Source organism: Neofelis nebulosa, chromosome 4 (assembly GCF_028018385.1).
Source record: "Neofelis nebulosa isolate mNeoNeb1 chromosome 4, mNeoNeb1.pri, whole genome shotgun sequence".
Taxonomy (NCBI): Eukaryota; Metazoa; Chordata; class Mammalia; order Carnivora; family Felidae; genus Neofelis; species Neofelis nebulosa.
Window position 1 is genome coordinate 94,948,038 of NC_080785.1, and position 14,328 is coordinate 94,962,365.

The window sequence follows — 14,328 nt, forward strand, 5'->3', positions numbered from 1 at the left end:
GAAAAAGTGCCCCCATTTTAATACCGCAAAGTTGTCCTGCAAAAAATTTTTTTTTGACAAGCCAGAAAGAGTACGCCAAGTGGTGACCTTAAGTTTACATGCAAACGTTAATAACTTCACAAAGCCACCAAACTAACAGTTGCTATTTATGGCTTTGCATTCCACAAAGGAACTTTGCAGTTATCTGTCAGGTTGTGTGGGAAATCCCGTTGCGACCTCAATCCTGAAAGGGTTAAAAAGCTAATGGATTATATTCATGTCACCCTCATAATAGCTAACCCATGTGACATCAACAATCTATCCTGAAGTGTGTGCTCTCAAATAGCTTAACTTAAATGAAAAAAAGTTGAAATCTTTGTCATCACCTTACATCAAGTAAATCATTTCCTAACCTTTCGGAAAATGAAAAGTTTAGTGACTACTATTTACACACTTTGAATATTTTATATTTGAGTGGTCATCAGAGTTTACACAAATGATTGTATATATCCATTTCCAGTCAACAAATATCAGGGTATCTGTGTTATGCGACGGTTAACATTTCAAGCTTTTCTGTAAAGGTGACGTTGTACAAAATCCATAAAGACTCCTGCATATTGTCCGAAGGTCATTTAGAGATTCTGAAAATAAAATCATTAGGGACAGCCTCACAGAAGTGGGGTGATGACTTATGATTGAAAAAAAAAAATTATGTGGTGGCTTAGAACCCAAAGCCTCAATTATCACATGAAATAGTTAATTTTGTTTTTGTTTTGGTCTTCAACACAGGTTTCTAGAGTATTAAAAAAATCCTCATATGTTTGTTAAACCTTTAGCGGCAGATTACAGCCTATGTTTTGTCTTTGGTGAATAGCTGTTTGTCTCACTTTATTTACTTGGTATTGGGTATTTGTCAATGTCATTTCATATCTACAGAAAATTCTTATGCTCTATGGAGGTAGTGAATGTGTGTGTGCGAGTCTGCCGGAGGTCACATGACGGTTTCATCCTATTTGGTGAAGCAGCTTGACTTTTTTTCCCCTTGCTTTTGGTGATGGTTGTGAGTGCAGAAGTTGATTGACAGATGCATGCCAGAAACCCCCATTCTCCTTTTCAAAGACAACATATGATGGATTGCGATCTCTCAGCCCAGCAGGACACGGGGACCATGCAAGCTGTAATTGGTCAGGTATGGAGTCAGCCATTTCTCAACTCCCCTTTTTTCCACAAGGGTCTCACCATATGATTCACATAATTCATATTTACAGCACCATCTTTCTATCTGTATCTTCAGCTACCTGCCAGCGCAGTGCTTGAAAGTGCGGGAGGCAATAGGCACCCAGTAAATCTAGCCAGGGAACCTCAGCCTCAAACTTCCATGCGAGGCTTAACAAACAAAAATTCAGACAGCAGCAACAACAACAAAAAATCCAAGGACAAATCTAATTTATAATTTGGTCTGGATGTTTAAAAAAAAATCTATTTTTAAGAATTTATTTTCTGTCCAGATCGTGATCTCTGAAAGAAAGTGTAAGGAGAGAATAAGGTGCTACGTTTCCTAGGTAGTAGTTAAAATTGTTCTGTTCCATATTTTTATTTTGGCTATATTCTACGTCTCTCTCTCCCTCTCCCTCTCTCTATGGAAAACAGAAATCTAGGAATACACGTGCCTTTACTTCTAACCCAGATAATGTGTGATTGAGCCTGGTAAATGGTCTTGGCGGCTGCAGAAGGGGCAGGCTGCAAATTAAACACTGCCACACTCTGAAAGGTCCAGGTGGTCTGGTCGGCTTCCTAATGCAATCCAGCACCCCAGCGTTAATAAACAGCTCTATTTAGTTCCTCCTCCCTGGATCCAGGGAGGTGAACTGATCTGGGGCTGCTGTGATGAAATGCCAGAAGAATCTCTCTCTGAGGCCTCACAAGCTGATTTTTAGAGCTTTGCTGTTCTGTCGTCTTTGTCTTCCAAATGGGTCAGTGAGTCTTGCTCTTTCTGTGTGGCGCTTTCTGTGCAATCGGTACTTTATGTTTGTGCTTAAATGTTTGCGTCCGTAAGCTGAATCCGAAGAGGAAGGGATCGTTGTATTTTCATTTGCCTTCAGATAACTGCTGTAAAAGGAAGGGTGATTTTTCTATGATGGGGGTGGGGTGAGGAAAATGAGAGTATATGTGTTTTCTTTCTTTCTCTTTTGGGGAATGTATTTTTGATCCATTTTTTTCTAAGTTATCTAGGCTTACTTATGAACTGTTAACTCAGCAATCAGAATGTGGTTACGAATATTGATAAACTCTTTAAAAGTTTTTTTTCTTTTTTGTGGCACACTTTCCAATCAAGACAAGCTGGCAAAGTGATGATGTGAAATTTGTTTGCTGTATGTTTAATAGCATGGTGGAAAATATACCATTTGACTCTGTTTTCAACCAAATTATAGCGAAGCACTTTAGGGTTCTGAAAGCACATGGTTTATTAATATCAGCATGCTTCATAATGTATTTTTAGATGGGAAATGTCAGATATATAATACCATGTTTCCACAGGCTCACACTATTTTAAAAGCAGTAGATAATCTGCTTCAATAGAACAATATTTAAAAAAAAAAAAAAACTTCCAAGTTGGTTTTTGTTATACAGACAGAAAGTGAAGTCTCTGGGCATACATTTGGCAGGAGAAAATATATAAAGACTGATTTTATATGCTGTTAATACCCACTTTAGTGTAGGTGTTCAGTGATGAGCAAGTAAGTATATCAAAGTTAGCTAAAATAATCAGGGCATATAGAATTAATTAAATAGCCTGCTAAAAAAAGATGACCTTTTTGTAGAAAAAGAACACTGGAGCTCCTGATCACAGTTTTGTCCTGTTTAATAAAACTTTTCTTGGGTTGTAAACATGCTCTCTCTTCTGAATGTCATCGTAGGGCCATAATACTGTGCAAAATTACTGTATTCCATCCCCAAGTGAAAAATAGGAGTGCCTTTCGTATACATTTCCCTTAGTTGGGAAAAGAAAGCTTGTTTAAAAAAAAAGATGGGAGACATCTTTCTAAATTTTTATGCAATACTGTTTTTTGGAAATCATTGCAAAGGTATATATACTTTTAAAAGGTTCAAATATATACTTTCAAAAAGGAAATCGGTATACATTTTACAGACACCAGATTAAACTCCTAATTTGTCAGGGTCTAAAAGTGGTGGTTATTATTACATGGCTTGGCATTTTGTACATTTTAAAGACTTTGTATGTCCAGGAATTATACCCATTAATGACTTGTTAACAAATACTTTCTAAGTACTTGCATCAGAGTAGCCACATGGTTTCTGGAGAGCTCATTTCTCATAAATTATTTGTTATAAAAAGGCTCAGGTACTGTTGTCAAGCTGGTAAATTATAATAGTTGTCATTCTGCAGGTTGTAAAAATTTTCTGTATTAAAAATGTACAAACATAAAAAATGTACAAACTAAAATGCTTACTTCTTCTGAAACTGAAACACTCAGAGGCGAAAGGAAAGATAGCATACTGTCCCATATGCATCTATAGAAGTAAAAAGGAAGAGGGCATAGATTTTTGAAATGATTTAATTGTTATAGCACAGATAAAAATATTTACCCAGATGATGACTTCTAACAATAACAAGAATGTGAAAATAATTTTTTTTTACTGCTTTTCAGGCAATCATAATCAAAAATACATGTTTCTTTTAAGCTGTTGATTTCAGTACCCTCCTTTGCCTACTCAGCAGGTGTGAACAGTCCCGTTTGGTAATGCAAATGTTAGTTCGTCCTCAAATACATATTAGAATAAAAATTATTTCTGTCCTTCCCCCGCAGCCCCCCACCCACGTTCTTAATTCTGGTCCTAAGTGGATTTGGGTTGGAGGAGCAAATAACCGATTTTCAGTGGTATTTTCCATTCAGGATACTGAAAGATTCCCATGAAATATGATCTTTAGGTTTTTCATTCATCTCTAAGATCAAATATCCAGTTGCTTCTACTGGAGAGAAGAGTAGACTTCTCTGCGTTGCTGGCCATGATCCAGCTGGAGAGAGTGCACTGACTCTATGGAGCACATATTGCCTCATAAATGTCTTTCCCCCAGGATTTTCTCTCCCCCAAGCAATTAAGCAGTCTAGTACTTAAGAACAAATTCCCTGCCTGGGATATCAAGATCAAGAAACTTGGTTCATTCATACAGTTCTTGGAAATCATCTGGATGTTTGATAGTTATCTGTGGCACACTTCCTAACCCTTGGAACTATAGGGTGGATTGTGGTCTTCAGATGATTTTTCAAATCAACACAAACTAACCAGTTAAGTAGGTTCTGAGCCATAGGTTTGAACAGCATTTGAAAATGAAGGCTTGCATTTTCACCCCTCATGGTTATTAAATGTTTACTGCAGTTTTCTTTTTTGCAGACCCGAGCTTGTGAGTGACAGATTAGTTCATCAGTATTACAGAGCTCCTGGTTGATGTTGTTTTTTTTTCCCCCCTCATCTCAGGCAGACGGGTCACTGTGTCCAATCCTCCTTCTGGCACTGCTGTCCCCAGAGGACCCTTGGCCAGCCTGCCATCTTGATGCACAGGCCTCAGGGTCTGGGCTGGCTGCACGTTTCCTTATACTGGCTTCTGCAGATATTACAGAACAGAGGATATTAAATTAGTTGTTAATAAAAACAACAGATGAGGCAAATTAGATAAAAATATTTATCAAGCATATCTAAGAGTTTGCTAGGAATGGGGAGAGACACCGCCGGGTAAAAGCGCTCATGGGTATGCTTCCAGGGGTCATGGCTGAGGGGTCGGCAGAAGAGCGGAGAAACCATCCTTGGTAGGACAGGAAGCACAGTCCAAAGCTTTTGCAACTGCAATTTACCTTACCAGTAAAATGGGTATTTTTTCCCTGCAGGGTAAATTTAGACAATTCAAAATGTTTAAAGGGGGCACGTTCGGAAGTAAATGCAGTTATTTGAGACAGTGCTCGAGAGTGTGCCCTAATGGCACGGAGGGAAAGTGCATTTGGCTGAATAGGATTTCGGTGCATGTTTTCTCATGTGAAGCTTTTAAAACCCCAAAATATTTCATTGTTCTGGTCGTAAAGCAGTTTTGCATGTGGGTTTATTTATACCCTGTTCCCGAGAATGTTCAACATGGCTCTCAGAGCAACGTGCCTAACTAGTCCATATTCAAGCTGAAAGGGAGTGGAGGTGGCCCAGGGAGAGGGGCCCCCAGGGTGTGTAAATAACACACTTGCTTATTCTCAGTCTGTTTCCACTGATTTTCATGCCCTTTCTATAAACATTAAACCTTAGGGCTAACCTCACCCTGTTTCACACATGCCAAGCATAACTCTCATGTGCTCTAAAAACTCATTTTTGTAGGTGTGACTGCCCTTTTCATATGAAACCAACCTATCACTTCAGCAAATTTATATATGTTAGTGAGGCGAAATTGTTGTTTGGATTTAATTGAGAATCCTGTTTTTGAGGGCATTTAGGCTAAGAGTATACAGTTTACTAAAAAAAAAAAAAAAAACTAATGAAGGTTTATTCTTTCTGAATACGAAATGGTGCTAGTATTCCTTTGTAAGGAATTTGTACCGTGGATTTGTACTATGTCTTTCTAATGGACTCAATACTCCACTCAGAGGAAAGTTGGTGTTAGCTTTTTGTATTCTACTGGATGAACTCAATTTTTATTACCTTTCAAATATTTTTAAATTGAAGTTCAGTATGCTACCTGAGCAGGTGTTTAAATGGTAAAGCCAGTCCTGCTCACTAAAGTAAGGGTGTATCCGTATTGTAATGATACTGTACAATAAGGTCAGTATTCATACTAAACCAGAGCAGGAAAGCTGGTCTTGAAACCATACTTTCTTTTCTGTTTTTAAGATCAGTTAATGAAACTCCCTCTATCCAAGTATAAATTTCAGTGTTTAAGAATTTAAAGCTTTTGGATTCACATCGCTAGAATATAGAGAGAGGTTGCTGGAACACTGAAATATGCATGTTCAATGTAAGACAGTTTGAATATAATGTGTTTCGTGTATATCAAATCTGTGGTACTTGTTCAGGAGACAGGTGAAGGAAGGATCCTTTTGTTGACAATCTCTTTGCTTACGTAAACTGCATTTTACCAGACAGTTGAAAGCATCTTTCTGTTTTCATCTTTATTGTTTGCCAAAATTAGAATATAACTCATGTGCCTGCAAATATTGAAAAGCTCCACTCTCCCTTGCATTGTGATATCATACAAGCTGTTGCTTTTTTCTAACACTTGATTGAGTAAAGGGTAAGGTTGTGAAAATAAAATGCCAATATCAAAGGATTGGACTTGAAGAAAAATAAGCAAAAAGGTAAATATTGACCGTAATCTGAACACTAGCAGAAAATTTAAATGACACAACTTTTAAACTCATCTGTATTTCGTGGCCAAACTTTTACCTGGGAGATAGGAGCTGCTCTCACTATAATTTCACACCTTCATTTATGTTCTTCCTTTTCTTTCTCCCTGCCTTCCTTCCTTTATGGGGGGGACGCAGGGAGGAGGTGAAACGTATGCCCAATAGAGTAAATTACTGAGTCACAACTTGCTCTGGGATTACATGTCAATACTGAGTTGAGTCATGTTGCCTTGAGCTGGTCCAAAATGATAATCAAGATATGTACCAGTTTTGCCTTTTGCACAATTCTTCTGAACCCTAGACTGAAGAAAGAGCTGTGAGAACCTGTCATTACATTTCACTAAGATTCATTTTTCTTTCTATTATTTTCTTGCTCTTCCCACTTCTACAACGTGAGCCAATTATAGGTGAAAACTGCCTAATTTTTATGGGATACATTCTTCCTGTTTTGCTCTCTGCTTGTGCTGTTTTCTTTACTCCAGCAATAAATGACCACATTATTGTTATTTCAGAGCCACCACTCCTAAATATAAAACCATTGTATGCAAGGGAGGGCAAAATACTTGAAAGCATTTCTGATTATTAATACTAAAGGCAGCTCTCGAGGTGTTAAACCAGTTATTTTTTAAGTTGGTTGGCTTCAGAAAATAGCTTTTTGTTTTATCACTGGCTTTAAACCCCCCATGATATGAAGGACTCTTTCTTTAAAAGACCGAGATTAGCTGTTGATACTTGGTACTGATTCCGGGTGAACTGTAACCCTTTTCCCTTCAGTCACATTTTTCTAACCATAACAACAAGAAAAAAAGAAAAATGAAGATCAACAGAATATTCTAAATTTCACCTCTTTTCCGTCCTCCTTACCACCCCCGCCCCCGTGCCGGGGGTGGCTTCTTTCAGTGGGAAAAGATGCCCGTACAATTCCCAGCTCCCCCCTCTTAAGGTCAAAGATGCAAATAAATGTGTCCACACCTTCAGTGAAGGAAAAGGAAATAGTTACTCAAACGCACTGCTCTGGTATTTTGCTCTTTTCCTTCACTGTCATTTTCCCCTCAGCTTTCCCTCTCCTCCCCGCTGTAATCCAGAGTCAGTGTGATGAGTAATAAGTGAAAAGTGAATCCTCGTGGGCTGCCCAGGCAGCAAAGGGCACCAGAGAGAAAGGCAAGACCTAGAGCAAAACAAAGCAAGACGGAGGCAGAGAACTGATCGACACTCTGGATTCTGTAGTTAGTGTTTTTGTTGTTTTGTAAGCTGATGTCGTGTCGCCTGGCGATTTTAGATCATCGAAATAAGCAGCGAAATGATTACTTTAGGACAAGACAAATACAGTTTTAAAACAAAGCCAAAAGGAGAAGGAAAAAAAAAAAAGAAAGAAAAGCTTCACAGTGTTTTTGCCACGGAGCCACGGAACACGAATTTTTAAGATTAAGGACCCCTTTATTTGGGGAGCTTTCTGCGAGTTTAACCAGTGCTTAGGTGCTGTGGAAGAACAGCCTTATTAAAAGGGATGTTTCCCTTCGTTAATATGATGCTGACTCAGCATGTTTTATAACTTTGATTGTTCATGAATAATTACAAAGTGTTTCAAGAAGAACACATCTATGTCTCACACCTAAGACCTAAACACTTGCAGAAACAGATCTACTTTAAAAAGATTAGGGGCGCCTGGGTGGCTCAGTCGGTTGAGCGCCGACTTCGGCTCAGGTCACGATCTCGCGGTCCGTGAGTTCGAGCCCCACATCGGGCCCCTGTGCTGACAGCTCAGGGCCCGGAGCCTGTTTCAGATTCTGTGTCTCCCTCTCTCTGACCCTCCCCCATTCATGCTCTGTCTCTCTCTGTCTCAAAAATGAATAAAAACGTTAAAAAAAAAAATTTAAAAAAAAAAAAAAAAAAAAAAAAAAAAAAAAAAAAGATTAAATACTTTTTCAATGGTGTTTTTCACATTGATCAGAACTCAGACCAACTCCTCTTATTAAAAACAAAGTGCATCATTTACAGAGAGGTTAGTTTTCAGTGCAGAATTCAGGTACAGATTTTTTTAATGTAATACTTTATTACTGAGAGTAAGAGGCAAAATACTACACCAGCAGAGAGACATGGATGTCAGAAACCCTAGTTGATATTGAAGGTATGTTAAAAAAAAAAAAAAAAGTGGATATTTCTTAAATTGTCAGTTGTATTCTTTCAAAATTGGACGCCAGCATGGGCAAGAATGGGGCCAGGTACACCGTCCTAGGCTATGGCGGGTCAAAAGACAGATAGAGCCAGTTAATTTTGTGAGCCTTAAATAATACTAGAAAACAAGGCTCTCTCAACCTTTTAGACAAAAGGTTGAGAGTTGGGACAAACGTAAACCCCTGCTTAACGTGCACGAATAAAGCCAAGAACATCAAGCTCATTTCACTTAGTGTCAGCCCTGATGATTCATCATTATGGTCAGAGCAAACTCTGGTCTCTGGGCTGAAACAATTTTATCCATTTTTTTTTTTTAAACAGAATGTTCCAGCTTGGATCTTATATCCTTAGGGTTACAATATTGAATTCTGAATCTGGAAACTTAATCTTGCAGCCAGATTTGACAAGATGCTGGTTGAATGGGAGGCAGAAGTGATTGTAGGATGAAATGCCCCAGGTCAGAATTTGGGAAAAGAAGAGATTTTGTGGAAATTTGGCTGTGTTAGAAGAACCCCAAATTTGAAAATTTCTCACTGCTCATATCAGCAGATGGTGTTCAAGGGTCTGAAAAGTACATCACTGGCTGTATTTATTTTCTCTGGTTCAAATCTCTCTTTAACAGAGTTGATTTTCATACATTTGAGGTGTATTTCGGAGTGTTTCACTAATGTTGCTAATGTAAAAGCATTCATAATAATATTCAAAAGGTTTCTGGGAGCGAAGATGAACGTTATTGTCCAAATCCAAGGCAGTTATACTGTGTTTCTTGGCAACATGCGAATACTTGATTTAGTAACTAAAGTGTCTTTAAAAAATTTTTTTTATAATGTTTATTTATTTTTGAGAGAGACAGACACAGTGCAAGCAGGGGAGGGGCAGAAAGAGAGGGAGACACAGAATCCCAAGCAGGCTCTATGCTGAGCCTTCAGCAGAGTCTGATGCGGGGTTTGAACCCAGGAACTGTGAGATCATGACCTGAGCCGAAGTCAGACACCTGACTGGTGCCCCAAGTTGTTTCTTTTTTGAAAACTTTTTCCATGTGTAAACGAATCTATGTGTAGATTTCCAGGGACTAAAGGATTTGGAGTGAAAATGAAAGTGAGGCAATCTAATTAGTGAACACACACACCCGCACGCACATGCACACATACTCCCTAGACATTGTAGAATACTTATTCAACCCCTAGTAATATAAAAATATTTTAACTGTTTTCAATTTTAGTGCCTGAAAAAATTATGGTAGGTGTTTATTTAAAATACTCTTCATTTCAAGTAAGCTGTTCAAGCAAATGGAAAAACACTACAACTTCTAGAAATCAATTGTAGAAATTTGAGTACATAGTTGATCACTATACTGTAAAAGGATGATTATTCTGGTAATGATGTTGCCATTACATGGTATGGTAATTTCCTTCCAAAAACAAGGATGCTTTGTTTTGCATTCTACTCCCATTTCAGAGCTACTTTCTACAAGTGCTGAAACATACCAACTGGGATTGTTTTCTCTCTTTCTACAATTATCCATCAAATAGGAGTTAAACAGCTAGTTCAGGCGAAGAGTGGAGCGTCTGAGTAGAACATGAACGTGAGCACAGTTGTTATATGCATGCCATCGGGACAAGCCACCTAGTAGAATCCTAAGAGTCTTTTAAAATTTTTTATTAAACAAATTATAAAAGTAATGTGTGCTTATAACAAACAACAGCAACAACGCAGAAGAATATAAAGTGAAAACTGAACTACTCCATCATTCTACTCCCCGCAAATAACCATCATCAATAATGTATTATATCGTTCCAGAAATTTTCTATGCACATAGGAGCATAGAAAATCTTCAAACACTCCAGATTCATGCTGTAGACAGAGTTCTACAACTTTCACATTTTAAAAAGATACCTTGAACATCTCATATTATTACGAATAGATTTCCATCCTTCTCTATAGTATTCCCTTTCATGGATATACACTGACTTATTTAAAAACAGTTCTTTTCTCTATTGAGATCTAACTGACATACAGCATTATATTTGTTTCAGGTGTATGATATCATGATTCGATATTTGTGTGTATTGCAAACTGATCACCACAATACCTAGCCAGTTCTCTCTTGATGAACATCTAACTTTTCAGAAATAAGTCAGTCTCTGAAATAAGACTAACAAATAGAGATGTTTCATCCCTCTAGGCACACACAAAAAATTCCAGAATCTTCTAAGCGGAGTTTGCTTTACCAAAAGAACTCGTAGGTAGTGTCTCCTAAGAGAAGGTGATGAGTGATCTTAGAAGAGAGGGATAGCTTTATGCCCCAAGAATATTTATTCATCATTTCGATATTGAACACTCAGGCCAATGAAAGTAGCAATAAAAATCACAATAGTGTATTTAGTGACAAAGAAGTAAGAACAAGAGATAATGACACAGGGACCCGATTCTCAGTCAGATACGTTATGGCTCTCAGACTTCTGGGTTTGTTTTAAGACACCAATTCAGCTGAACAAAATGCATAACTTATTTTCTCTCATGGGCCTCACTGCTATTTATTAAGATAATTGACAGAGATATATGTTTCCAATGCATGATTCAGTTAGTATACCTAGATTAGTGAAAAAGAGACCAGAAGAAATTCATGGTCATTAATGTCAGTTAAATTCCTGTTTTCTATATTTCATATTGTCAGACTAATCCTTCAACCATGATTCATAGGTTAAATAATGCAGTCAGGAGAAGGGCCGAATCAAACCTAATCAGACATAGCCCTTGAATTCAGGTAATTTAGGGTTTTGGTAAGGTGGACAAAACATGTACTCCTTAAATACTGAAGAGAATGTGAACGTTTCTTTTGGGATATCCTGTGCTCATTCATCTTTACCACATCACTTCCCATATACTAAGGAGAAAATGAAGTGGGTAAATGAAATCTTATTTGTATGAGATGGAGGTATGAGCTGCCTGGGCCATCTTTCCCAGCCCAGATTCCCAGAACTGATTCTGGGGAGCTGCTGGTTGGGGGGTGGGCGGTGCATGCTTCATCCGCTCTCCCTTCTTCCCTACAGAGGCTGGGACAAGTAACCTGGCCAGGAAACAATCATGCGTCATTTACAAGTTTAAAAGTAGCTGGTTCCGTACGTGAAGCTCAAAACTAGCTCCCAAAACAAACTGCAGAGCAAAGCTTTGGTCTTAGCGCTTTTATCTGAAGCCCACAACTCTAAGAAGTTAGGCGCAAATCATCCCTCCCATTTAATGGCAGTGGACACTGGCTCAGAGAAGGTTATATGTCTTCTTCACAGCCATATTGCCAGTTAATAAAATAAGTGAGTTTGAACCTAGAAATCCTTTCTAAGGGTTCACCGTTTTCCTCTTTTCCACGTCTTAACCCTGGCTGCCCCCTAGAACCACCTGGGAGAACCTTGGAAAAACCCACTGGTATGCAAGGTCCATCCCCAGAAATTCTGATTGAGTTTGTCTGGGTAGGGCCTGGGTAAGGGCATTTTGAAGAAGTTTTACAGGTGATTCTAATGCACTCTATTATAGTGCCTCTTAAATTTCATGAATGTTATTTTAAGTAATAAAATGAAACAATAAATATTAAACAATGTCACCCTGATGCACGCTCAGGTGCCCACACACACACACACACACACACACACACACACAAAATCATAAATCCACAGCAGAAGAATCAGTGTGTGAGTGTGTGTGTGTGTGTGTGTGTGTGTGTGTTGTATGTTTCAGTGGGAATCTTGAATCTTGTAAGCTTTGCTGAATATCTAAGATAATTTTTTAAAGTTTATTTATTTATTTTGAGAGAGAGAGCACAGGAGGGGCAGAGAGGGAGAGAAGGGGAGAGAGAGAATCCCAAGCAGGCTCCACACTGTCAGCACAGAGCCTGATGCAGGGCTCAAATTCATGAATTGCGAGATCATGACCTGAGCTAAGTCATGCTGGACACTCAACCGACTGAACCACCTAGGTGCCCCTCTGAGATAATGTTTGATAGCATTTTTTTTTATCCAGAAGAGAGCTAGGTACTTAGCCATCTTAAAAATAACACTAATAATGATCTACCAATTCGTAAGCACTTACCAGGTGCCAGGAACATTATAAACATAATGTAATCCTCATGATATCTGTGGGGTAGTTACTGTTACTACCTCCCATTTTAGTAACTAGGAGGCTGAGGAATTGCACAGGGTCACTTGTCACCTGGACAGCAATTGGCAAAGCTGGATTTGAACTAAGGATGTTGGAAGCCAAGGTGTAAACCCTTTAATCATACATAAAATCACACAACTGAAACATGGCCCTAAACGTTACCTGTGGAAAGTATGGTTCTTAGTATTCTTTCATCTTATGATGAAGGCAGACTGTATTGCAGAAATGTCTTTTGTTTCTCCCCTCTCTCCTTCTCGCCCGTCTCCCCTCCCTCCAGCCTCTACCCTCCTCCTCCTCCTCCTCCTCCTCCTTCCTTTCTCTCTCTGCCTCTCTTTTCCCGCCCCCCCCTCCTCCTCCTCCTCCTCCTTTTCCTAAGAATCCATGACTTACTCATTTCCTACATATGAATTTTATTGTTGCTATCATTACCTGTTATGATTGGGCTGTCGTGGTGGTCTGGGAAATGATTCTGTTACAAAACATAGAACAATAGAACAGATGATGACTGGAAGGATGGAGGAGTGAGTTGGTGCTCTCTGGTAAAGCTTCCATGGAAGCAGTTGCTCCTATTAAAGAAGGAGTCACCCTGGCCTCCATTTTATTAGTGCTCTGGGAGATGTGCCTTCAGACGCAACAGACCTTAAACAGAGTGCCCAATGGGTGCTGTTCTGTGTGTGTGTGAGGAACAAAATTCCCATAGACAGTTTTAGGGAAGGCCTGAAAGTTTTGAAAACAAATTTTGCATTATATTTTGTATATTATATTATATTATATTATATTATATTATGCTATATTATATGTAAAATGTAGTATATAAATATATAAAATAGAAAACAAGTTTATATTTTATAATTGTCTTCACTATTTGAATTAATGGTCTCAGAAACTCTTGTTTTTACCTTTTAGCTAATTAACATTCTATCTATACTTTTTAAAACTAACATTCTTGCTTAAATTTGAAATCAGAGTGTTAAATTTATTAGATGGCCTTGTTTTCTCTATTCATTCTTCATAAGAACTCAGCTCAAGTCTAGCCAAATGTGCATTGACACTTCTAAACTAATTTTTATAACCCAATTATATTTCTGTAATTACAGATTATGGTGGAGGGAAATCAGTGATTCTATCAAAGAGCTATTTCTTAACTCAAATTTTGTAAAGCTTTTAATAATATTGTGGCATTTCTCCTATATCAATTCTATTTTTTTTTTTACATCAAGCTAAATAAAGGGTACCTTCTCCCCTGCTTAACTCTTTTCAATTAAATTTCTTCCTGTCGAGTGGCATTTTCAATATTTGTGGCTCTGGAGGGGAGAATGGGGCTGAAAAGGAGAAATCTACCCCATAGTTTAAAACTTTCACAAAACATTAATTTTGTTTGCATTTGTGTGTTAGAGATGTAGGACTAAGTGGAGTTTATTCTTAAACATCTCTTTACCCTTCACACAAAATTCAGTTACGTAAACACCTATAGATGGTGTAAGGTTAGGAGACACTATGGCGATTTGGTGAAATGAATCACCACCATGGTCTTCAACAGAGTACTTACTGCTTTGCAACAGCAGAAGTGAACAGAACACTTGGTAACGACAACGTTTTTGCCCGAGCTTGTCACCTACTG

General features: G+C 38.3%; 1 protein-coding gene across 2 annotated transcripts in view; it reads left to right on the forward strand.

Moving 5' to 3' along the window:
- The first annotated feature begins 1,014 nt into the window (after positions 1-1,014).
- Positions 1,015-14,328, forward strand: part of POU6F2 (POU class 6 homeobox 2) — a 495,570-nt gene continuing 482,256 nt past the window's right edge. Inside the window, exon 1 of one of the 2 annotated variants that reach the window (XM_058725457.1) lies at positions 1,015-1,168. In XM_058725457.1, the coding sequence (XP_058581440.1) occupies positions 1,064-1,168 (105 nt within the window). In that variant the 5' untranslated portion in view covers positions 1,015-1,063. Of the gene's footprint in view, positions 1,169-1,829; positions 1,953-14,328 lie in introns of those variants that run through there. The other variant, XM_058725452.1, reaches the window with a different exon arrangement.